The sequence below is a fragment of the Panthera tigris genome, chromosome C1, assembly GCF_018350195.1.
Source record: "Panthera tigris isolate Pti1 chromosome C1, P.tigris_Pti1_mat1.1, whole genome shotgun sequence".
Taxonomy (NCBI): Eukaryota; Metazoa; Chordata; class Mammalia; order Carnivora; family Felidae; genus Panthera; species Panthera tigris.
In genome coordinates this window covers 201,174,281-201,196,867 of record NC_056667.1, presented here as the reverse complement: position 1 = coordinate 201,196,867, position 22,587 = coordinate 201,174,281, and the positions used below count along the sequence as shown (strand labels likewise).

Here is a 22,587-nt window from a genome sequence, read left to right as displayed (position 1 = left end):
TATAGAGCAAACACTGTCTCAGTCACTAAATATGCTTCAACCACCTCACTTTTAAGGACGCTGTGAAGAATTCCATTGAGCAGATGGGCGTTGATTTATGTAATCATGTTCCTATTTGAGGACTTTTGCATTGGGCGCAGAGAGACCGCGCCTCAGAACTTGCCCACGAAGCAGGGACGACTAGGGAGGATGAGAGGTTGGGGGATAGCTAAGTCACAGGGAACAAGGTTTCAAGTACACAGAGGAAAGGTCATCGAGGCCACGGCCGGCAGAATTCGAAGAGCTGAAGGAGTCAGGTTGTACCCCAGGACAAGGGGCGCCGAATGGGTGGACCTCGAGACCCGAAGAACTGAAGCGAGACCCGTGGTGGTGGCGGCGGCTGCGGGCGGCCCAGGCTCGAAAGCTAGTGCACCGCCGCTCCTCACCAACAGAGGGCGCTGGGGCCACAGAAGTACGCAGTGGGCGGGTGCCAGCTGCCGGCCAGATGTGGGGAGCTGGACCGCGGGAGACGCTAGCTCAACCCCAGCCCCTCCAGGCCTGCAGGCAGGGAGAGAGCGAAGACGAGATGCAGGGGGCAAGGGTGATGGCAGAATACGCCACCGTCGCTGCTCTGCAGGGTCCTAGTTTGCCTTCCCTTGTAGGGCAGAAGTGAGGAGAGAGAAGCCTCCTGCCCAGAAGGGACTCTGATTCGCACAAAAGCAAAGTATGGGCTGGCAGTCACCCTGAGGCTGGCTCAGCAAAACAGAGCCAGGTCCACCGGGTGGGGCTCCGGGCCAGGGGAGACCCACGCGACTGTCTGCGGCGGGAAAGAGAGCCGGCCTGGAGGGCTTTGAGCTTCTGGAGTACCCAGCCCTCGAGTCCAGACGTCCAACACACACACCACACCACACCACACCACACACAACCTCCCTGCACTCTTTCTGCCCGGGTGCGGTGTGCATTCAAGAAGAGAGAAATTGAGGCACAGCCGGACAGAGCACTAACTAGACCTGTCCCCCCCATGTTGCCTGCAGGGGAGAAGTTGGGCTAGAGGGCCACAGTTCGAAGTTCCAATTAAGGATCCTGGGCCGGGGACAACCCCAGGGACCCCGCCCCCTTGGCCTGCCAGCTGTCCCCACCCCGGCTGCTTCCCTGACTCCGGAGTAATCAGCTGCTGCGCACGGCTGTAATTGACGGTGCAGGCCCGGTCTGGCAGAGGGCCGGCGGGCGGCGCAGGGGCGGGCGAGGGGCTTAATTGCAGGGCTTCAGGTCGCAGTCTGGGCTGCAGCTTCGCTTGGGGTGGGGGGAGGAAAGGGACAAACACTAAGCTCGCAGAGCCTGGTCTCAGGGGGGAGCTAAAAGACCTTCCATTCGGTAGTAGGGGATTCCTTCCCCGGAAAGTGGGGATGGAGGGGCTTGAACCCTAGCGAGAGTTTCGGAGGAGGAGCTGGACGTCTCTGGAGAGCTAGGCAGAGGGGGGTAGATTCCAAACTCCCCACCCCAACCCCAAGGAGCCCTGGTTCATCCTGTCCGAGACTCCTCCCCTCGTTATGACCCTCCCTCCACCACCACACGCCGCTTCCCTTTCTGCCGCCCCCGTCACCCCCCCTTCTCGTATCCCCAGGGCGCTCCCACCCTGGGGAAGAATGTGCCCTCCTAGCGCACCCTTGCCATGGTAACGGCACACCCCCACCCCCGCGCACCGCAGCGGCCGGGCCTGGCCCGCGGGGCGGCGAGAAAAGGGGGAGTGGGCGCCTCCCAGCCCCGCGGACACACCTCGACTGCCCTGGTTGCCACAGTAACCGGGGAAGTTTCGAAGTGCGCAGGCGCAAAGTGGCACAGGGCTCTACTCCTGATCCTTCACCCCTCTAATCCACCAGCAGAGAACCCTGGCTCCTAGGAGAGACTGCCACTCATCCCCCTCCACCCCCGCGCAATTTCAAGGACAAAGTCTGGAGAGGGATCATGGGGCGTCCCAGCTTCCACGCACTTCAAGCCTAGGGAGCAAACGTGGCCAGAGGGCCCAAAGAGTCTGAAACCTGAAAAGGGATCCCCCTGTCCCCAGCCCGTCCACCTCCCCAACAGAGCCTGAGGGGGGCGCTGGCAGCAGGAAGCCCGGAATGGCCCCGGAGGCGCACAGGCCCCACAGTGGAGCGGTGATTACAGGGACCTGTCCCTCCCGCCCCCGGCTCCCACTCTCATTAAGTCATTTTTTCCCCTGTTGGAAAGTCCCCGTGCCTTGAGCGCAGGGGTTGAGGCGACCGCAGGCAGCTGCCGGCAACCACATGAGAAGGGGGGGGGGGGGGGTGGAGGGGAGGAAGGGGGCCGCGACTAGAGCCTGGCCAAACTCCAACGTGGAAGGTCCCCTGCCGGGGGCTAGCTGGGGGCGCATTGATCTGGGAGGAGGAGGGCTTGGAGAAGCTGACCTAGCTTCTCATCCTGGGTCTTCCTAGAGTTGTTAGGGCCTCTACTCTGCCTCTTTCCTCTTATTTCAGCCCTGGGACCTTGGGTGACTGGAAAGTAGGATGCCTGGGTTCTGATCCCCACCCCGGTCTGGCTGCCTCTCCCTGACCCTTAGCCTGACCACTGCCTGCTGATCTGTCCACCACCCTCATTCTCTGTTAGTTCTCCCCCTCCCTCCAGCTGGAGCCATCCAGGCTCTATTAAACCATACTAGTTTTTCCTCCTGCAAGGAGGTGACCCAGGGTCCATCAAGGTGAAAGGTATTGGGGACCAGGTCAGTTCCCTTCCCCTCTAATCTATGGTCCACCATCTGTTCTTATTCCAAAATTGCAACCCTGGTCCTCCCCCCCCCAAGCTATTTGGCAAATTCTTCCTCCCATCTACCTCCATCACCCCCAATTTCCAGTCAGCACATTGATTTCTGTCTCGCCCTTCAGCCAGGATGCCTAAGCCCCGTGCCCCTTGGGCCCTATTTTCCCCTTCATCACCTCCACATCTCCCTTTAGGACCATTGCCAGATCCTACATCCCCCTTTTCAGTTGTGGGGTCCAGCTTTTGCCCTGAGACCCTAGCCAGCTTCTGGCCCAGAGGGACGATATGGAGTGGGTAACACCTTGTTTGTTCCTTCCCCAACTTTCACTCTCTTCCTTTACAGATCCTGCCAGCATATATCAGCTCACCAGGACTTGACTGGAACACGTCCTTCCCCCCACAACGTGGTGTCCAGCCCCTGCCCCACCCCACCACTCACTCCTCTCTGGAGGCAGCAGGCTCTGCAGTATTCCTGCTCCTACCTCATTACCCCAGCCCTGATCCTGTATCTCTCCAGTCTCTCCTCCCCCTGGCTCTGTGCTCCTTAAGCCTGGAAGGCACCGGAGGGTGAGGTCAAAGCTAATACGCAGTGGACACTGCTGGGGGTGGGAGTGCTCCCCACTCAGGCCTCTCTTCCTCACCCCCCCACCTCTTTTCTCCTCCTCCCTGGGATGGGAGGGAGCAAGGGGGCGGGGAACCCAGCCCCCACAGCTCCCTCCTGGGTGAACAAGAGGAAAGGAATGAGGCAGGTGTGTCGGGCTGCTCCCGCTTACCCCTCCTCTCCGGGGGACTCTAACCCGCCTGCCTGTGGGGCTGTCTTTTGGGGGTTGGGGAGAGAAACTCTGTCCTCCCCAGAAGCAGCGGAGCTGAGCATGTGTAAGGCCTGGCTGTCGTGGGCATGTCCAGGAGCTGCCGGGATGCAGGCAGTTGGAGGAGAGGAAGCTGAAGGCAAGCTAGTTGGGGCAAAACTCTCAACAGGGATACACCACCATAAGAGCGTCCTTTCCTTCTCACCCCTACCCTGAGGTAGGGAGACATGGGCTAAGGAAATATGGGGATTCGTGTAGGCTGGCAATCGGGAAAAGGAACAAGACTTCATCCTTGTCTGGTTCATCCAGAAGGGTGCCATTCTGGGTAAAATGAGGCAGGAAGCAGGATCCTCAACTTGGAGCAGCAGGAGGTCTGGATGAAGTAGGTGAAGTGTTCTTTCTCTGAGATCCTGACCACTCTACCTCCATCTCTACCACCCTCCTCCTTGAGGGTTTGGGACAAAGAAGGCCAAGGAAGGATGTCTCTTCGCCTCTGGCCTTACTTACATACCCCATCTCCCCTGCATGCACTCAGAGAGACCAGCATCCAGACTGTGAGTCTCCTGGCCCTCCCCCACCACCCTCCTCCCTGCCGCACCTTCTAGCCCCACCTGCTCCCTGGGGCGCTGGGCTGGCTGGGTTGAGCTGGGTCTTGCCCAGGATTACTCCTCGCAGAGTGCCTGTCTCTGCCGAAGGGTGCTGCTGGGCACCGCCACTCGTCCTGGCTTGTGGCAGAGGGCTCAGGCACAAGGTGGACAGCTAGAGCTCTGGAATTAAGAGCTCCGGATCCAGCTTCTTGTCAACATCCCCCTGGCCTCCATTCAGGCAGGTCCCATCTGGTTTGGAAGATGGCTGTAGTTTCCTAACTGGCCCCCTGTTGTTAACTCCTCCCCTCTTCATTCAGTTCCCCAGCACAGTGAGCCAGGTGGGAATCAGACCATGACACTCACCTGTTCAAGACCCTCTGAAAGTTTCTCATTCCTCTGAAAATCCCAACTCCTTACGATGGCCCAGAGGGACATGTGATGTGACTCTTGCCTGCCCTCCCAGCTCCTCTCCTGCTAACCTGCCCTTGACTGCTTCATCCGATCACACTGGCCTCTTGGCTGTTCCTCCTGAGGAGATCTCTCTCACCACCGACCTTTGGCATTCACATGGCCTCGGCCTGGAAAGCCCTTTCCCTCAATCTGTGCGGGGCTATCTTCGGTACACAGGTCTCAGCATGAGTAACATAACTCAGAGAGGCCTTCTCAGACCAATGACTTTATCTAAAGAGGCCACACTCCTACCTATGTGTCTTATTCATCAATACCTTGTACCTTATTCATCAATAAATGAATCAATGAAAAAGATGTGGGGTGTGAGTGTGTGTATACATGCAGCCATAACGAAGGAGGAGATCTTGCCATGTGCAACCATATGGATGGACCTTGTGGGTATTATGCTAAGTGTAATAAGTCTGACTAGAAAGACAAATACCCCATGAGTTCACTCTTATGCGGACTCTAAAACACAAAACGAATGAACAAACAAAAAGCAGGATCAGACCTATAAACACAGAGAACAAACTGATGGTTGCCTGAGGGGAGGTGGGTGAGGGGATGAACAAAATGGGTGAAGGGGAGTGGGAGATAAAGGGCTTCCAGCTAATGAATGAATTAGTCACAGCACTACAAGGCACGGCATAGGGAATAGAGTCAATGGTATTGTAATAGCATTATATGGTGACAGATGTATAGAGATGTTGAATCACTAACGTTGTACACCTGAAAAGAACGTAACATTGCGTGTCAACTGTACTCAAATAAAAACAGGCTTTTAAAATGCAAACATAAAAAATAAAAACTAAAGGGACCCCACTCCCCACGCATCACTCTACATCCAGCACCGTGCTTTATTTGCTTCGTGGTACAGAGCATTGTCTGAGATGACCTGGTTTGTATATTTACTTGTTTATTGTCCCTCTCTCCCAACCAGAATGTAAACTCCAAGAGGCCGGGTGCTGTGTCTCTCTTATTCACATCTGTCTCCCCAGCACCCATCATCCCCTGCAGAGTGCCAGGCCACAAAGAGTGCAAAATAAATATTTGTTAAATGAATGATGAGGGACAGAGGCCCTTGGGGGAGGGCATCCTAGGTCTCTACAGAATCACTTCAGCTCAGTTACGTCCATTTCTTCTTTTCTAATCATCTTTCCCTGTCCTTCAGCTTCCAGGGTTAGAGGTGAAGGCACGAAAGGAGACAGGCCCAGAGGCTGCCTGGCTGACACTTGCCCTCCGGTGTGGGTGTCGGGCAATCCCCAGCCCAGCTGAGCCGTCTAAGCTTAGGGCAAGAAGCAGGGAGGCAAATCTGTCCTGGAGCCCCCAGAAGTGAGTGGTGGGGTCCAGGCAGGCCTGGACTCTCCCCTGATTGCAGACTTGACCCTCAGAGCCGGGAGGTTCCTATCGGATCAGATGGTCCAAACTCCTCTCCCAGGAGCCAGGGCGACGCTGCTGCCAGGCCAAGACGGCAAGCCGCAGAGGGCCGGGCTCAGGGAGGGGAAGGAAGCCTTCCGCTCACTTGCAGACGCTGACCCACTCGGTGATGCGGCACTCCTCGCAGACCACGAAGCAGCACCAGTGGAAGCGGCAGTGGCAGCGCTCGCTGCGCGTCTGGCGCAGGATGTTGTGGCCGCGGCCGCAGCACATGCTACCGCAGCCGTCGGGGCCCGCGCTGCTCTTGTTGCACAGGCGGCCCACGGTGCCCGCCGAGTCCAGGCGCGGCTCGTGCTCGCAGAAGTCGGGCGACTTCTCGAAGTAGACCAGGTCGGCGGGGCTGGCGCGGCGCCGCGGCCCCGGGACGCCCGGGGCTGGCGAGGGGGCCCCCGCGGGGCCGGGCTCCAGCTGGCCACCGTTGCGGTTGTGCGGCCGGATGAGCGTGGCGCGGTGGAAGCGGCTGCGCAGCAGCGCCCCCACGGCGCGGAACTCCGGCGTCACCTGCCAGCACGTCTTGAGCTGGCAGCTGCCTGACGTGCCGTGGCACTTGCACTTCCGCCGCATGTTCTCCATCACCGCCTGCAGAGGGAGGCACGGCGAGGGGTGACGCCCGCGGTCGGCCCCACGGCCCTCCTCCCAGCGCAGGCACTGGCCTGCGAGAATCTCCTCGGAGACTTCTGAAACCGACTCCCATTGAACAGATGCAAAAGCTGAGGCCCCAAGCGGGGCAGAGTGGGGAGGCGGGCGCACAGCTCCTGAGCTAGGCAGTCGGGAGAAGAACTCCGCCTGCTCTTCTGCTGTTCTCCCATCCGCCTCCCACAAGGCCAGGTCCTGGGGGAATTCCCTCCTTCCTCCCCTCTTCTCCTTTCCCACCAGCTGCAGGGGGCCCTTGGGGCTGGAGGCTCTTGCTTCCTGAGGGGGGATCCCAGATCCTCAGGGAAATTCCCTCTCCTTCCATCCCTCAGGTGGGGGCCAGAAGCAGGGGGTTGCTGGCCCCACTGTATCCTATCCCCAAAGCCTCTGGCCTCGATCCAGGCTGTGAGTGGGGGCTGCGGGGAGGCTGAGAAAGCCCCTTTTCCTTCTCTGGGCCCTGCAGCCCTTTGCAGGGAGCCTAAGGAGGGGACAGGAGCTGAGGAGTCTCCCCTTCATCCCATTATACCGGCTGGAGCTTATTCTGCCCACTGCTGAATGTCACAGTTCCTCCTAGGGAACAGTGAGCACCAACTGGGGCCAAAAGCTCTACCTGAATACAGAATGGGAGCAGCCCCCAGAGAGCCAGACCCTCAGCCCAATGAAAGCGAGAAGTTCCCAAGTATCCAAGGGAGGTAGTTACAGGGGTGTGGTATACCGACCCCCTGCCCAACTCTCAACCTGCCCTAGAATCTCCTCCCAAAGGACCCCTTGACATTATCCTCATTAGAGACACTGGAGACATCTTCCTTTCCCGGGACTCCATTCCAAAACACAGCTGCAGACAGGGAGACCAGTGATCTGGGGCCCTCACACCTGGGCGGTTAGGGCCAGAAGAGAGAGACCCTGCCCTCTGAGTGTTAAAGGGCTCCGCAGCTTGTAGGTGCAGCCTGTGGTGGCAACACCATGGAGGAACGAGCCCAGGGCCTCGGCTGGCCAACGGCTCCAGAACATTCGCTTCCCACAGACAGCAGCCATTAATTAACCAGTTTAACGAGGAGTAGGAGGCACTGTTGGTATGGGCTGGGATAGCATGGGAGCTTGGGAAAAGAGCTGCACTAATAGGGCAGGGCTGGGTGGAAGCTGGATGTGACCTGAGGGTGGATATGCCTCAGTTTACTTCACCTCTAAGTCAGGATGGGAAGAGCTGAATCAGCTCCGAGTCTTTGTGGAAGGAGCTGGTGAAGCACAGGGCCGAGAGGACAGGAGAAAGGGGAGTCAGGAGGCGCAGGTGCCAGGCCGGGTGAGGGGAAGCCAGAAACGAGGCCTGAGCAGGCCAGGCAGAACCGAGAGAAGGCATAGGGGCTGAACAGCCAGAAAAGGAGGGTGCTGGGCTACCACGAAGGCTAAGGAGGCATCTTAGTGGAGGCACGCACCCAGCGCAGACGACCCTGCGGAGCAAAAGGCTCAGCTGCCTGGCGATGAATCCGCCTCTATCCCTTCCTTACCAGCTGCACCACCTTGGGCAAGCTTCTTCATCTCTCTGTACCTCACTTCCCATATCTGAACACGAGGCTGCTACTAGAGCCCTCATAGGTAGTTGTAAAGATTAAAAAGGCTAATATGTGGTGTGGAGCTCCAGACGGTACCTAACACATAGTAAGCACTCAATAAATGCAAGCGATTGATTATTCCTTTCTTTCCTTTCTTCTTCTTCTTCTTCTTCTTCTTCTTCTTCTTCTTCTTCTTTTTCTTTTTTTTTAATTTATGACCTTTGAGGGAGTACGAATATTCAAGGATAGGGAGAAAAAGGAGGAAGGTAACCATAACACAGGACCTCAGTGGCCCCGAGGAACCTCCCCTTGCAGGAATCCCTCATTCTGCACAGAAAGGCTGGGAGAACAGGTAGAGGGTCACAGCATAGGATAGCACAGAATCATGGAACGTTAGAGCTGGGCCAGGGCAGGGGAGACTAGGGAGCTGGATGACCCAGTTCAACCTTCTTGCTTTATAGGGGAGGCCACAGAGAGGCAGAGCAAGGCCAAGGCCCCGGAGGCCCTGTCTGCAGCCCTGTCCCCCCCTCCATCCAGTGCTCACCACAAAAAAAAAAAAAAAAAAGGGGAGCAGGCTGATCCAGGACAGGGTTTTTCTCATCCCTGGATCCCAGACTAGTCCAGTGCCTGGCACACAGTAGGTATCCAATGCATGTTTGATGACTGGATTAGGCAGGGACAATGAGAGAGTTGCTGAGTAAGGGGGGAGCTCTGGGTCCCAGAGCAAGGCCTGGGGGGAAGGGAGGAGCCCTAGGCAGAGGGATCTGGAGCAGGCCCAGGCGGATGTGGGGCTCTCACCTGCCTCCCAACTCGGTTGTTGTGGAGCCTCATGCGCGCGTGGATGTCTCTGTGAGGCTCCCGGGAGTCCAGAAAGTCCTTGGAGAAGCGCTCCCCGAAGCCCACGTCGGGGCTACAGCCGCCCCACTCCCAGGAGTCCTGCAGGCCCGGGCTGGCAGGGGGCAGGGCTGGGTGTTCCGGGACCCCGTGGCTCAGGCCCTTACCGCGCTGCAGCGCGTCCAGCTGCAGGCGGTGCAGCTTCCGACGGAAGGCCTCCTCGTCCCCGCGCCGAGAGGCGTCGCAGCCACAGGCCCTCAGTTTGCCCAGGGCGCAGGCATTGGACACCGCATGCACTACGCCCGCTGCAGCGATGGCGTAGGCGAAGGCACTCTCTCGGAAACCTGAGGGTGGAGATCCAGGGAAAGGACTCTCAGGGGCCTCCACATTCATCCCTCTGCCCTCCCTGCCCAACCTTCTTACCACACAAAGGGGAAATGGAGGCGCAGTGTTGGGGTAAGGTCTGGGACAAGGACACAGATTCAAAGAGGGGCAGAAATCACATCAGAAGTTCTCCATGCAGGGTGGAGTGTGGGAGGTCTCCCCAGAGTCCTCTTTTGTACTTCACTCCCTGTTCCACTAACATCACCCTTAGCAAGCTCAGAATTCGTGTCTACCTCTCTCCTGTTGGGCATAAAGTATCTGGGAAACATTTCTTTTTCAGATCAGGGACTTCATCTGTTACCTCTCATGTGATATTTGCAATTTAAAAATAAGCCTGCGGAAAGAAGGCAAAATTTAAGCTAAAAAATAAATGACTAGAGATAGAATTCCAGGCCCCAGAAGATGTTCATGGGCAGAAGGGTAACTAAGAGGAGGGTGTCCTCTGACAGCTCCCGGCCCCAAGATTGCCTGCCTGGTGCCACCCCCTTAGGCTGACTGCCAGATTCAAGAGGCAGAGGAAAGAGCCAGCAGAGTTTCCCCTTTTCCTGTCCACAGGACATCCCAGAAAATCTGCTCGGAGACGGGCGTTGCCCAGCCACGCTGCCTGCAGTGGGTCTAGGTCATCTGAAGAGGTTGTTTGAGGAATGCTGGAAATAAGCCCATTGCCCTGCAAGAGTGTTGAAAATTGAGAGGGAAGGGTGAGTTAAGGCAGACACCTTCTTTTTGATGCTCTGGGGCACAAAGCCCCTGACGACCACTTGCAGGGGCCCAGGACTTGTCTACACTACTTTTCTCCTCGGTGTTCTCAGCCTGAGCCATCCTCTGGGAAGGTCTGGGCCTGTGGCAGGGGGAGGCCTACTTACAGAGGACGGTCTGCCTCCTGGCCCCACAGGCTGCTTCTTCCTTATTCTGCATCTGAGAGGGGACCAGCTAGCAGCGTTTTACAAGTTTCTGACCAGCCTCTGGAACCCAGAGAGTGTGGGCAGTGGGAGAAGAAGCCAAGAGCAATGAGAGCCTCCATATGAAAAGGAGAACTCACCTGTGCCATAGGCACCTGTTGTGGAAGCCCAGACCTGGCTGGAGATTGATGGCTTGCGGGAGGCCAGAGATTCAGAGGAAAAAAAACTCTAGATCCTTCCACCCTAGTGCTGAAGCCTGGAAGGACATGCTCTGGGAGTTCCCGTAGTCCTCAGAGAGCCAACCAGGACTGAACAGAGACCCTAGCCCAAACCTGCCCCTCACACTCACCCTCTGCATCATAGGGTCCTGTCCTCCTTTTCTTGTCTAGCCAAAACGAGGAAGACGACGACGACAACAACAACAACAACAACAACAACAACAACAAAACTTGACAAAACGTGTAGTAGTTAAAAGTATGAACTCTCAAGCAGCCAGATTGTCTGGGTCTTCCACTTACTAAACTGTTAATAGCTACCCAACTTTGACCAAGTGACTTGACCTCTGTGCTTCGGTTTTCTCATCTGCAAGACAAGATTGTTTTTATCTGCTTCATTTTTGTCCCAAGGATTAAATTAGTTAGTAAATTTAAAGTACTTAGAAGAGCACCTTATTCATAGTAAGTACTGCACAAACATTAGCCATTATTGAGAAGTTCTTCCTGTTGTCTGACTTCACTCACTACTGCCGTAATTTTAGGCCATTGCTTCTTGTTTTCCCCAGTCGGGACAGAGCCCAGAAGCTCAAGACCCATTTTAGAATAAATCACATGGGCCACTAGAAGCCCATGAAGCAGGCTGTCCCTGTCTATCTTCTCTCTCCAGCTTGTGGCATCTCCAGACCTTTTCCGTAAGGAGCCCAGCTATGAATAGACAGGAGGGGATGAGGATTGGGCTGGAGCCTTTTAAAGGGATGTTGGGAATTGGTGGGAGCCAAAGAGGAGTAGACACTGACATGGGATGTAGGGTCCAAGAGAAATGGCAGACCTAAGTCCCTGGGGAGCACACTCTGTGTTTATCCCTTGCCTTGTAGCTGTGGAACTCTGAGCGCTTCCCTTATTGCTAGGGGAGTCATTAGCCCACTCCTAGGACAAATGGCAATACTCAGACTTCCAGAAGCAGCCCAAGCCTCAGAAATCATCTCCCCCTCCAACACACACACACACACACACACACACACACACACACACACACACACACTGTGCAAAAGGGGGATGCCCAAGGTCACAGGGGTTACAGAGCAGAACCAGAGCAGGACCCAGGCCCAGCTGTCTCAGCTCCCAGGCCGGGGAACTGGCTGCTAAAGGACATTTGGCTCTAGGGAAGACATGTTCCTGAGTAAGAAACCCAGCCAGCCCAATTTCCAGTTTCCATGGCCCTATCTATGCACAGCACCAAGAAAGAGCAAGAGGCTGGTCTAGGGGGATGTGCTGGGCCAACCACCATCTTCCAGGCTCTTTACATTCAGAGGCAGGCCTGGAGGAATCTGGAAAAATGTAGTCTACAGTCTACATAGAACACCCCTACCTACTCAAGGCAGCTAAAGACACCATCCCATGGCCTCTGGCAGCTGTCACAGCCACGTTTAGTGGTGACCAAGCAGGGCTTGTGTGACCACCCTCTGCTCCAACATCCAAGATTCAGAGAAGTCCAGACTGCTGGGCCTCTGCCCCCAGCTCCCACTCAGGGCCCCAGTTTCGGTCCTGGCCCCGGCTGTCTGGGGCAGACGCAGGCACTGTGCCATCTGGCCAGCTGGAGGGGGAGAGGGGTGGGGCCATGGCCAGCTGGGCTGCCTGGAGCATGGAGGGAGGGGGGGGTGCTTGTTAAGACGCACAATTAGCCGTCCTGCCTTTGATCTGGGACAGGGACTGCCAGCATCTAAGTGGAGTCAGCTGCTCCTTCAGGCTGCAGCCAACGGCCAGGAAGGGGCTGGGGGAGGAGGTTTGGAGGGCAGGGGAGCATGGAGGAGAGAGGATTCAGGAGCCAGTGGGAACCAGGAGGGGTCGGAGAAGCTTGAGCCCCGCCTATTTGAGTCAAAGAGGGAGGGAAGGGGAGAGATCTGGTCACCATTCCCTCCATGCATATAATCTGTGCATGCTCATGTGCCTGGCCTGAGAGAGAGGAAGAGGTTGTGTGCATGTGGGAACACTTAGGGGTGACACTGAATGTGGCTACACGTTTGTACAAACAAAGGTAGGTATCTGTGTGTGTGTGTGTGTGTGTGTGTGTGTGTGTGTGTACATGTGAGTTTCATTTCTTGGACTACTCCATTGTGCCACTCACCTCTGGACACATGGTGGGAGCTTGGGAGGCAGTATGGCAGGGGGTTGAGTGCAATCTCTAAAGACAGCTGGCCTGCATTTGAGTCCTGGCTCTATAGCTCACTTACAAGCTGTGTGACTAATGGCAAGCTACCCAACCTCTCTTAGCTTCATTTGTAAAATGAAGATACTAATAAGACCTATCGCATGGGGATTGTTCGAGGATGTTAAAGTACAGATAAAGTGCTTTAGAACAGTGCCAGACAAACAGCAAGTACTTAATAAGTATTAGCGAATTCACTGGGTGCTATTAGAATAATGGAACTTTAGGTGATCCTGGGATATAATTGCCTGTGCCTCTTCTCCTCATCTGAGTGCCACCACGCACCCCACGCCTGGAGGCCTAGCCATAAAACCAAGACTCCTCAAGGATGAATGTAAAAGAGAGGTGGGAGAAGAAAGAACCAGAGCCTTGGAGAACAGAGGCCAGACTCTCAAACTGTTGGCTTCCATTGGGCTGAGAACCCTGCTTGCTATAGAGCCTCATGCCCCCTTTTTCCATCCATTCCAGATGGGTCTGGGCCCTGCCTTCCCAAGCTTGTCCACTCCAGGTGCTCAAGCACTCTTCTCTCCTTCACTGGAATTCCATCCCTTCAGCCCAACCCATTTTCAGGGAGATGTCAGGACAATTAGATGGCAGTAACAGTATTAAGGTGGCAGGTCCCAGGGACCACCTCCTCCCTGCAGTCTCTGAATTTTAAACATGGCAGAGTGCACCTTGAAGAGAATCCCACTGGCAGTCTGGGTTGGAAGAGCGGTCAGCAACCAGTACTCCACTTGGGGGAAACAGGTCACCTGACCCCACATGGGACAATTCATAACTTGAAAAGAAGGGGAACTGGGGGAAGGACCCCATCCAGGGGAATGGCTGCCACCAAGAGTGGCCCCGTGGAATTCAAATTTAGGTAGTCCTCGAAATGATGGGCCAAGATGGACAGCGACATAACCCCAGAGGAAGGTGAACACAGATACCGAGAGAGGGCTGTAATGGTGGCCCCTGGAAAGAGAAAGTGGCAATTTCTTCCAGAAGCCTAGAGTCCCCTCCGAGGAGGGACAGGTAGAAAATGGGATGTCTCAATGCAGGAGCAAAAGCCACATAGGTAGGACCGTGTTCCAAGGCCAAAGGAAAGAGCCCAGCCCCCCTGCCAGAGCCCGGCCGGCCCGCAGCTGTCCCGCCCCTCCCCACGCGCTGGGCGCTGCCCCGCCCTGGCTAGCCCCGGCAAGTCTCCCCCCCCTCCACCCCTAACCTCTCCCCCTACCAGTCCCCCCAGCTCACCTCCCGCTTATTAAACTGCAGGTGAACCCGGGAGCGCCTGGCACCGGGCCAACCCCGCGTGCTTCCACCGCTCTGAACTCACCCTTGAGCTTCAAAGACCCCACGTCCTCCACCAGGCCACACGGGCCTCAAGCGGGCGAAGTAATCAGGACGCGTGGGCGCGCTCTATCTAGAGGGGGCAGGAGGCCCAGAGGGGAACTGGGGACACCGTGGCCGGGAAGAGGGATGAAGAGCTTGTCTTGCCTTGCCTCATCTGGAGCGGCAGGGGTGAGAACCTCAGCGCCTATTCAAACCCCCGCGAGCAAAACCCAAAGCAAGGCCTCCGGTGTCCTCACCTCCCGGGCCCGGGTGCTGGAGGGAAAACGGGGCGTCGGGGAGCGCACGGGTGACCTAGAAACCCGGAGTGGGAGCAGGCGCGCGGCGGCGGCGAGCGCCGGCCGGGCCCAGCCCGGGCAGGAGAGAGGCACGGGCCTGTCACTTGGCGTGGGCGAGCGCTGGCCGACCGGGGAGGGGCGCCCCGCCGGGGGTCCCGGGCAGCCGCAGACTGACGGCTGGCGGGGCTCGGGTGCGGCAGGGCGGGCGGGGCGGGAGCGCGGGGCAGGGGCGGGCGGGGGTGCCCCTTGGAGAGCCGCGCGGCCCGGGCCGGGAGCCGTCTGCCGCGGCCCGCGGGGATTAGTTCGCGGCTGCATGCCGCCACACGCGTCGGGCTGGGCTCGGCCGGGTAGAAACAGCGCCCCGGGCGCGCGGGGGAGGGAGGTGGGGAGGGCGCGCGGGGGCGGGGCGGGCGGCCTGGGGCTGGGCTGGAGGAGGCGGCGGTGGCCCCTGACTTGGGGGCCCAGGGGATGCAAGTAGGGGTCCTGGTGAAAAGGGAAAGGCCCCGGCTTGCCGAGTTCTTTCCGGAATAGGGTGCTTTAGAGTCTGACTCTCCTAGAAGCCTCTGGACCCCAAGGGCACAGGATATAGGGGTACAACTCCTCCTCCACTGGGCAAGAAAATTGGACAAGTCTCACAGTGCCAGGTCCCCACACTGTCCCACTCAAGCAGCTGAGAGGAGAGATGGATAACGCCTGTCTTCCCCCAAAAGGCCTGAGGCAAGGCCTAAGGTACCAGGGCAGGAGACGGGTGGGAACAGAAATGAGTGACAAGGCCTCCTGCCATCTCCAACCCTAAGGGTTGTCAGGGTAGGCCCTGGGTCACTCAGAAGTCACAGAGGGAGGACAGGGAGAAGCTGTGGCTTCTCTGGGCTGTGAGAGGAAGAGGGATTGGCAGGGCGGTCGGGCCTGCTGGGCAGGAGGCGGGCACACACCCAGTGCCTCTGATTCAGAGAAGGTTTTCGGGGGCGGTGAGAATGACACAGAGGCTGGTGGTGTACCTTGCCGGGAAGAGCTTCTGCAGAAGTACAGACATTTTACCTGCCCCAGCTTCCCTCACCTACCCCATTTGGCAAAAGTCCTCCGTACTGACTCTGGGTACTTTATCACGGGCTCTCCATCCCAAGTGCTGTTTACTAGAGGGTAGAGGGTAAACTGAGGAAGGTGACAGATACGGATATTTCCCAGGCTTGAGATATACAGTGTCAATGACCAGGCAGGATAACCCAGGAGTCAACTCTCGGGCACGGAACCTGCTACGGTCAGCCCACCCAGTGCAGGCTGGAGACACATCTTCCCCGTTTGGCTGGCCCCCACGGACTGTCCAAGACCAGAAAGAAGCAGAAGAGCAGCATGGTTGGTAGATGGGCACCTGGGGAGGTTGCCAGCTTGAGGCAGTGGGGATGGTTGGCAGATAGCTTTGGGGGTGGGGTGCTGAATGGGGTGGGCAGAAGGGCAAGGGCAAGGGGCAGCTACCTCTGCTGAAGATGGGACTCTCATAGGGGATCTTGTTTCGAGTCTCGAGACTAGAGCAGTTCCAGCGCTGGTCCCGGAACTGGTGCTGGCACTCGTGGATGGCGATCTGGATGCCCTGGATGGCTGAGGCGGCCACGTCGGGGTGCCGCACACACACTTCCATCTGCCGCCTACTCAGGCCCGGCAACGTTAGGCACACCGTGTTGGCATTGAGCACAGGCTCCGGGGGGAGGCGGAGGCCCAGAATGTCGTTGGGTGCAGACCTGCAGGTGTGGGGGTTGGGTGTGGGTGAGTGTTTTGGGGAGCTAGGAGGGCCCCATTCAACAAGTTACACTCAGTCCCAAAGGCCACAGTTCCTCTTCTCCAACGCCTGCTTCTGAAGGTTTGGCCCATCATGTATATTCCTAAAGCACTCTCCTGTCCTTGATCCTCTCATTTCCTCCAACACCACCCAGCCAACCGCACACCCACACAGGTTCACGTGTAAATGGACACACATCCGAAATGCCTGCGTACACGGTATTTCATAAGTACATCCCCAGGCATAGATGCTCACATATGTAGCGATCCCCAGGAGACCACTCCCAAGACATGTTTCAGACGGTCACATTCACACAGACACACTGCTGCACACATGGAGATGGCCACCCAGACCCAGGAACACTTCCACGCATGCACGCTTCAGTCAGGCATAGTTATACACACGTACACAAAGACACTCACAAGCATACACACGTGTTCATCTTAACATACACTGATCCAGAAGCTCGCACATTCACACATATGTGGACACACAGACTGCTGTTTAACAACATAGCTTGCAGGGCTCACAATATCACACACACACACACACACACACACACACACACACACACACTGAGAACCCTTCCAGCTGCAGTGTCACAGTGACCCCCGCCTGAACTACTCCCTTCCAGCCCCCAACCCATGCCCCTGTCTGGGAGCGATCTCCAAGGAGGAGCAACGCAGTCTGAGCTTACTCCTGGGGTAGGGGTGCATTCCCCTGGCCTGGCATGGACTCCAGGTTGGCACTTGCTCCCCTCCACACACACACACCTCCTCTTCCAGTAGCCATCACTTTCCTGGGCACTGCCTTGCCTCCCTGGACTGCCCATACTCAGTCACCAGTTCAGCCCCCTCCTGTGAGGGCACTGTCTTTCATTGGGCACCAGCTCTTTCCTGAGACACTGTCCCTCCCTCCTTCCAGGGTCCCCTGCCCCAGCGGGAACGCCGGAGGCCCCCGTGGCTGGGGGTCCCAGCTCTCCAGGAGGGCGGGGCGTAAGGTGAGGGCTCACCTGGGCACGGCGGCAGCCAGCAGCAGTAAGAACAGGAGCGCGCAGAGCGCGGGCCGCGGCTGGGGCCGAGGTCGGAGCCGCAGCCAGGGGCAAGGGTGGGTGCTGCCCATGGCGCGCGGGCCGTGACGGGCCAGGAGTGGGGGGCTCACAGCCCGGCGGGACCGGCGAGCCAGGGGCGACGGCGCATGATCCGCGGGGGTCGGGGCGGCTGCGACACGGAGCTCCGACTCGGGTCACGGCTCCGAGAGCAGACGGCGCCCGCCTCCCCGCTCCATGGGGCAGCGCCCCCGGGCACCGCCCTCGGGGTGGGGGGGCGGGCGGGCGCACCGGGCACCTCCTGGCACAGGGGTCCGGGGAATTTCCCGAGGCCCCCCTGCGACAACTCCCGGTGCCTCTCGAGGGTAAGGGGGGCCCGGAGGTGCTGCGGGCTGGGGATGAGAGGCTGGGTGCCGGGGAGCCCCCCAGAGCAGCGCCACGAGCCTGTGCTTCCGAGGGCGTGCGAGGAGGGCGGGGGGGGGGGGCGGGTGGTGTTGAAGGGGGGACGGCGCTGTTTGTGCCCGGCCCCACCGCCCAGAGAGTGAGTGACTGTCCCGGCTCAGGGAACTCTACCGCCTCCCCTTTCTTCCCCCCCCCTCCCCCCCCCCCCAGAGTGTCTCAGGGCTCTACCCCAGGTGACGTCACTACGGGGGGTGGAGGCGTGTATGGGTCCTGAGGCCACAGCGCCCTTCGGCTCCGCACTCGGGGTGGAAGCGGCGGGTGCAGAGGGCTGGGGAAGGAGAGGTGTTGGGGTCTGTGCGCGCGTGCACGTGGAGATGCCAGTGCCGGGCGCGCTGGTTTGTGTGAGAAGGTGTGTGTTACTGCGAAGTGTGTGTGTCTGGCTGAGACACAGCTGTCGGGGAGCGGTCCTCCCCAATATACACACCTGCAGGGACTGGAGGGGAGGGGCTGGCCCCCCCCTGCCCGCCTCTCCCACCTCAGGAGGGACTTCCCAGGCTTGGCTGGTGTAGCAGGTGGGGGGGGGGTGTCCTGTAAAGGGGTTTGGCAGCCTCCGGATTTTGCTCTTCTTCCTTGTGTGACCTTAAACAGGTGCCTCGTGCTCACTGAGCCACCCTCTGCCCTTTCGTGAAATGAGGTTACTGAGGCTCACCTCATCTGATCAGTGAGCCAATGAAGGTCAAAGTGCTGGGACTCCAGTAAATGTCTGGGAGCAGAACTCCCTGGGGTGACACACCCTGGGAGAGGTATTAGAGAGCCTTCTAATCCCAAAAGTGTGTATTTTGTCCCCTTTTATTTCTTAAGAAAATGAGGCTCAGAGAGGGCCATGACTTACTCAAGGTCACACAGCAAATGAAGAGCTGGAATCCAACCCAGTCCTCTTGACTCTGAGCACAGCAGCAGTGGCCCCAACACTGAGCGCTGCTTGCCTGGGCCTTCCTGCAGATGCTCCAGATCTTGCCTGGCCCTTGCTACCTGTACTTGGTTCTCTGGGAGCCACCCAAAACCGGACTCCTGACTCAGGCCCACTCCTCTCTGGGATTCCTTCATGTCCTCTCGCCCCAGCTGAACACTACAGCCAGGCAAGGACCTGAGGAAACATCAGGCTGGGGACAGAGGCTCCAGCTTCTGTTTCTGGTTCTAACCTGGGCCCCGATAGTGAATCCTATTCCCACTGTGGCCTTAGCATCCTCCTCTGTACAATGGGCACAAGCCTCTCACTCTACTACACACATACCTCCCTCCCAACCTCATTGCCCTCTCCCGGTTTAAGGACAAACTACCGGGAGACTCTGGGCTCTGAGACCAAAGGGGCCCGTTCCTGGAATTGCCCATCCCTGGGGAATTGGAGGAGAGGGGTGGGGCTTTCCCTGTCCCCAGACTGTCAGGTGGTGGGGGCAGCCCGAGCAACAGCAGGCTGACGGCATCCTCCCCCCTCCTTTCCCCCCATCTCTGCCGGCAGCCACCGCAGCTGTCAGGAATTAAGGGCTTGAGGCTGCTGGGGGTGGGGGTGGGGCAATGGGGGGAGCAGTCTGGCTGGACAGCAGGAAAACAGCCGGGGGCAGGAAGCAGTCTGCGTCAGCCAGAGCCTTGTTTGACCCCAGCCGCCCCCTGCCCTCCCCACTCTCCTTCACCATGCTGCAGGACAGGGACAGCTTGGGACTAGAGTTTGGGGAGGGTTTGGGGTATGGGGAAGGATAGGGCAGGACCAGACTTAGCACAGGAAGGTAGGCAGGAGCCTGAGGTGGGAGAGGGCACCACAGGGACAAGCCAGGCTGTTGGGGAAACTGAGACCCAGAAACGATTAGGAAGAGGCCCAACCTGGGACAGGGAATGGCTTCATAATCCAGCTTGCAGACCTCCTTACTCCCCAGATACAGCTCACACTAGCCTTTCCAGGCTTGATGCCTCATCATACGTATCCTCTGGGGTATGCCATTGTGGGGAATACTGATTCCGGTCCAATGCAGCTGAATCAGCCTGTCGGGGGGTAAGGCCTGGGGGTCTGCATTTCTAGCAGTATCCCAAGTGATTTTCATGAGGACCACATTTGGGAAATTCTGCTGACCTGCTTGAGGGGCTGATTTCTTTTTCCTTTGACCTGCCTCTGCCAACGGGAGGTCTCTTTGCTCCCCCACCCTCTAAAAGCTCAAGAAATACAGAGGTGTAAAAGAGAGGGAGAAGTCCCTTTCTTTGAAAATCCCAGGAGGCAAGTAATGATTCTCAAGCCTTGTTTGCACTGGGACGTAGTTCTGGCCTGATGTCATGAGAGTCTAAAAGTGCCCAAGCCTGGGGCACTTCTCAGTGCAGAGAGGAGAGGGCATATGTAGGCACAGGGGCCTTGGCATATGTGGAGACGAGGCCCAGAAAGAGTGTGTGACTGGAGCCCCAGTCCCAAATGACCCCTGCCATGGGCAAGCCCCTATCAGCAACCCCCAGACCCCACCCTGGCCCTGCCCTTGGCTCTGGCCCTCAGCCCAGCCCCAGCCCCCGCAGCCGCCAGCTGAGACCACAATTACAGGGGCCACTGGGGGTGGGGGGGGCACCAGAGATGAAAGGCAGCTCAGAGAATGGTTCCAGCTGTGGCAACCCTGGAGGAGGTTACAGGGAAGGGAGGGCTAGAGGAGGCACCAGGGTGAGAACAGGTGGGACTCTCACAGCCCCAACCCGGACCAGGCCAAGCTCAGTCCTGATGTTCTGCAAGAGAACATCTTGGTGAAGAGGAGGGGAAAGCAGCCCCAGACCGAGAAGAGAGCTTTTTATCCCATCCTTCAGGCCTCAGGGACCAGTGCCCCTCAGCAAGATAAGGGGGGATAACTGGCTGCTTTAGTCCCCCAAACTCCTAGTGTATTTGGTCATTGGAAGGAAGGGGAAATGAGCCCTTGGCCTTAGGCTGATCCTGGGCCTTCCAGCAGCTTCCCCACCCATCTGCCTGCATTCTCGCTGTCCCTGATGTGGTCATGCACACATCTGGGGCGCCTCTGTGCTCTTCCCCCATGTCCCTGGTACCACATGTCCCCCACCACTCAGCCAGCAGGGAACCTTCATGGCTCAGACTGTGCCTGGGGCTGAGCAGCTGGGTAAGCAAGGGGGTTGGGGGGGGGCGTATTTCTGAGCTCTGCTTCCAGCCTTCTTCCCAGGCAGCAGTGCAAGAGCACAGAGCCATCTCTGAGCTTAAAGATGACCAAAATAATGTTCAAAATGGTGCCTCTCAGGCCAAGGCTCTCACCCTTCACAGAAGGCGGTTCCCAGACTCCTGCTGAGCTTGGTCAGGGAAAATGGACCACCAACATGAGACCATCGGTTTGAAGATTGCAGTGCTCTCTTCCAGTGTACTAAAAAGCTATCAGGCACCCCCATTCCATGACGGGAGAACTGAGGCTTGGAGAAATTAATTGACTTGATCAAGGTCAAGCTGGCAAACTAGGCCTTTCCTCACTCTTATCATGTTACTTCCTCTGAATTCCTTTTCACCTGCTTGGGGTGGTGTCAGTTCATGCCACTGTCTTAGTTTCCTTCTCTGGCTCATGGGGGAGTCTAGCATCACCTACTCCACACCACGCACCAAGACCTGGCAATAGACACTGGGACGCAGGCGTCCGCCCCTAGATCTGGGTCAGCCCAGAGGTCTGAGACAGTCTGGAACCCTAGAAGCTTGGCCCAAGCTGGTCTGTGGGTCTCCTTGCTTCCTTTCATCCTACCCTCTCCTGTCCAAGGCTCTCTGAGTTCCCCAGATGCTTGCAGGTCCTGTCTGTTGGTCCCTGTTAATAGGGAAGCTGGGCTCTGTGCACCCTCTTGTGGTCCCTGAGAGAAGTGCAGGAGATTTTTTTTTTTTTTTTTTTTTTTTTTAAGTATTGAACCCAGCTCTGGGGAAGGCAGAGCCCTGAAGATAACTGTAATTTAGGAAGCTTCATTTCTCCTCCATGCTGCCCATGATGCCAGTTCCACTCTCACCCTTGGTAAGTTGTCAAACCCCCTTGAGTAGAAGAGGTTCTGAGTCCAGATTCTCTGAAGTTCGGGCATTTGAAGGTTCCGAGTCCAACTTCCCTGAAGCTCGGGCGTTTGACCTAAAGGAGTCAGGATGAGGCAGGAAGGAAAATTCAGATGCCCTTTCCTTCCCACTGCAGCCTGATACCCCTCTCCATATATGCCTCACTCTGGGATCCCAAACGTGATTCTTGAGGGCTGAACCAGGCTAGGTCAAGAGGCAGATGCAGAGGCATTGTGGGAAGGGAGGACAGATACACTGAAAGCCATGGTTAAGGTCTGTTACATCCAGGGTGAGTTCCCCTTCCTTCTGTTTCACTGAAAAACTCTACTCTCCTCCCTGTGCCCCCAATACCTGTGGTCTTAGCTCAGGCTGCCAGTCCCAATCACGGTAGTACATCTTCCTGGACAGTTATTGCTTTGGGGGTGGGCAAGTGACCCCAGCTGACCAGATCAGGGTCTTCCTTAGGACTTTGGCTGGGAAAGCCATTCTTTTTTAGATCACCAGCTCTAAGAATGTGGGCATAGGGCTGACATATAGAGAAGGTCTATCTGCAGCAGGAGATAATGAAGGCAGTGTGAAAAGAAGGGCAGAGATAAGCTAGAAACCATAGATGTTGGGGGGGCGGGTAGTGAGGGAAGAAGACAAGGGAGAAAGACCTATGACATCGTCTGGCCCTCTGGGTTCAGTTGTGCTTGAATTCAGTCTCACCCCTGCACTTCCCAGGTAATTAATTCCCTTTTAATTGTTTTTCATAGTTAATTCCCTTGACCTAAGCTAGTTTGAGTTGAGTATCTTCATTTGCAATCAAGGTCTGCCCAATACCTGCAAGGCATCAGTTCTCTATTCCCACTCTCACAGAAACTACCATTTATTAAATATAAGCCTGACATAAACTATTGTGCTACATGCTATGCTAAGTGCTTTTCATGTCTCAGAAGAATCCTCCCCAT

The 22,587-nt window shown here is 57.2% G+C and overlaps 1 protein-coding gene and 1 long non-coding RNA gene across 2 annotated transcripts; one reads left to right on the top strand and one right to left on the bottom strand.

Moving 5' to 3' along the window:
• Window positions 1-1,724: 1,724 nt before the first annotated feature.
• LOC122241024 lies at window positions 1,725-4,913 on the top strand. The gene is made up of 3 exons (XR_006220937.1): window positions 1,725-2,135; window positions 3,098-3,321; window positions 4,468-4,913. It is a non-coding gene; the product is annotated as an uncharacterized LOC122241024 (long non-coding RNA).
• Window positions 4,914-6,118: 1,205 nt separating this feature from the next.
• On the bottom strand, window positions 6,119-17,358 carry WNT10A (Wnt family member 10A). Its single transcript, XM_042997610.1, has 4 exons — window positions 17,152-17,358; window positions 15,839-16,101; window positions 9,019-9,398; window positions 6,119-6,616 (listed from the first exon to the last, which is right to left on the bottom strand). Exons 1-4 carry the CDS (start codon window positions 17,259-17,261, stop codon window positions 6,119-6,121), a joined length of 1,251 nt encoding a protein of 416 aa, XP_042853544.1. The 5' UTR covers window positions 17,262-17,358.
• Between the last annotated feature and the right edge of the window lie 5,229 nt (window positions 17,359-22,587).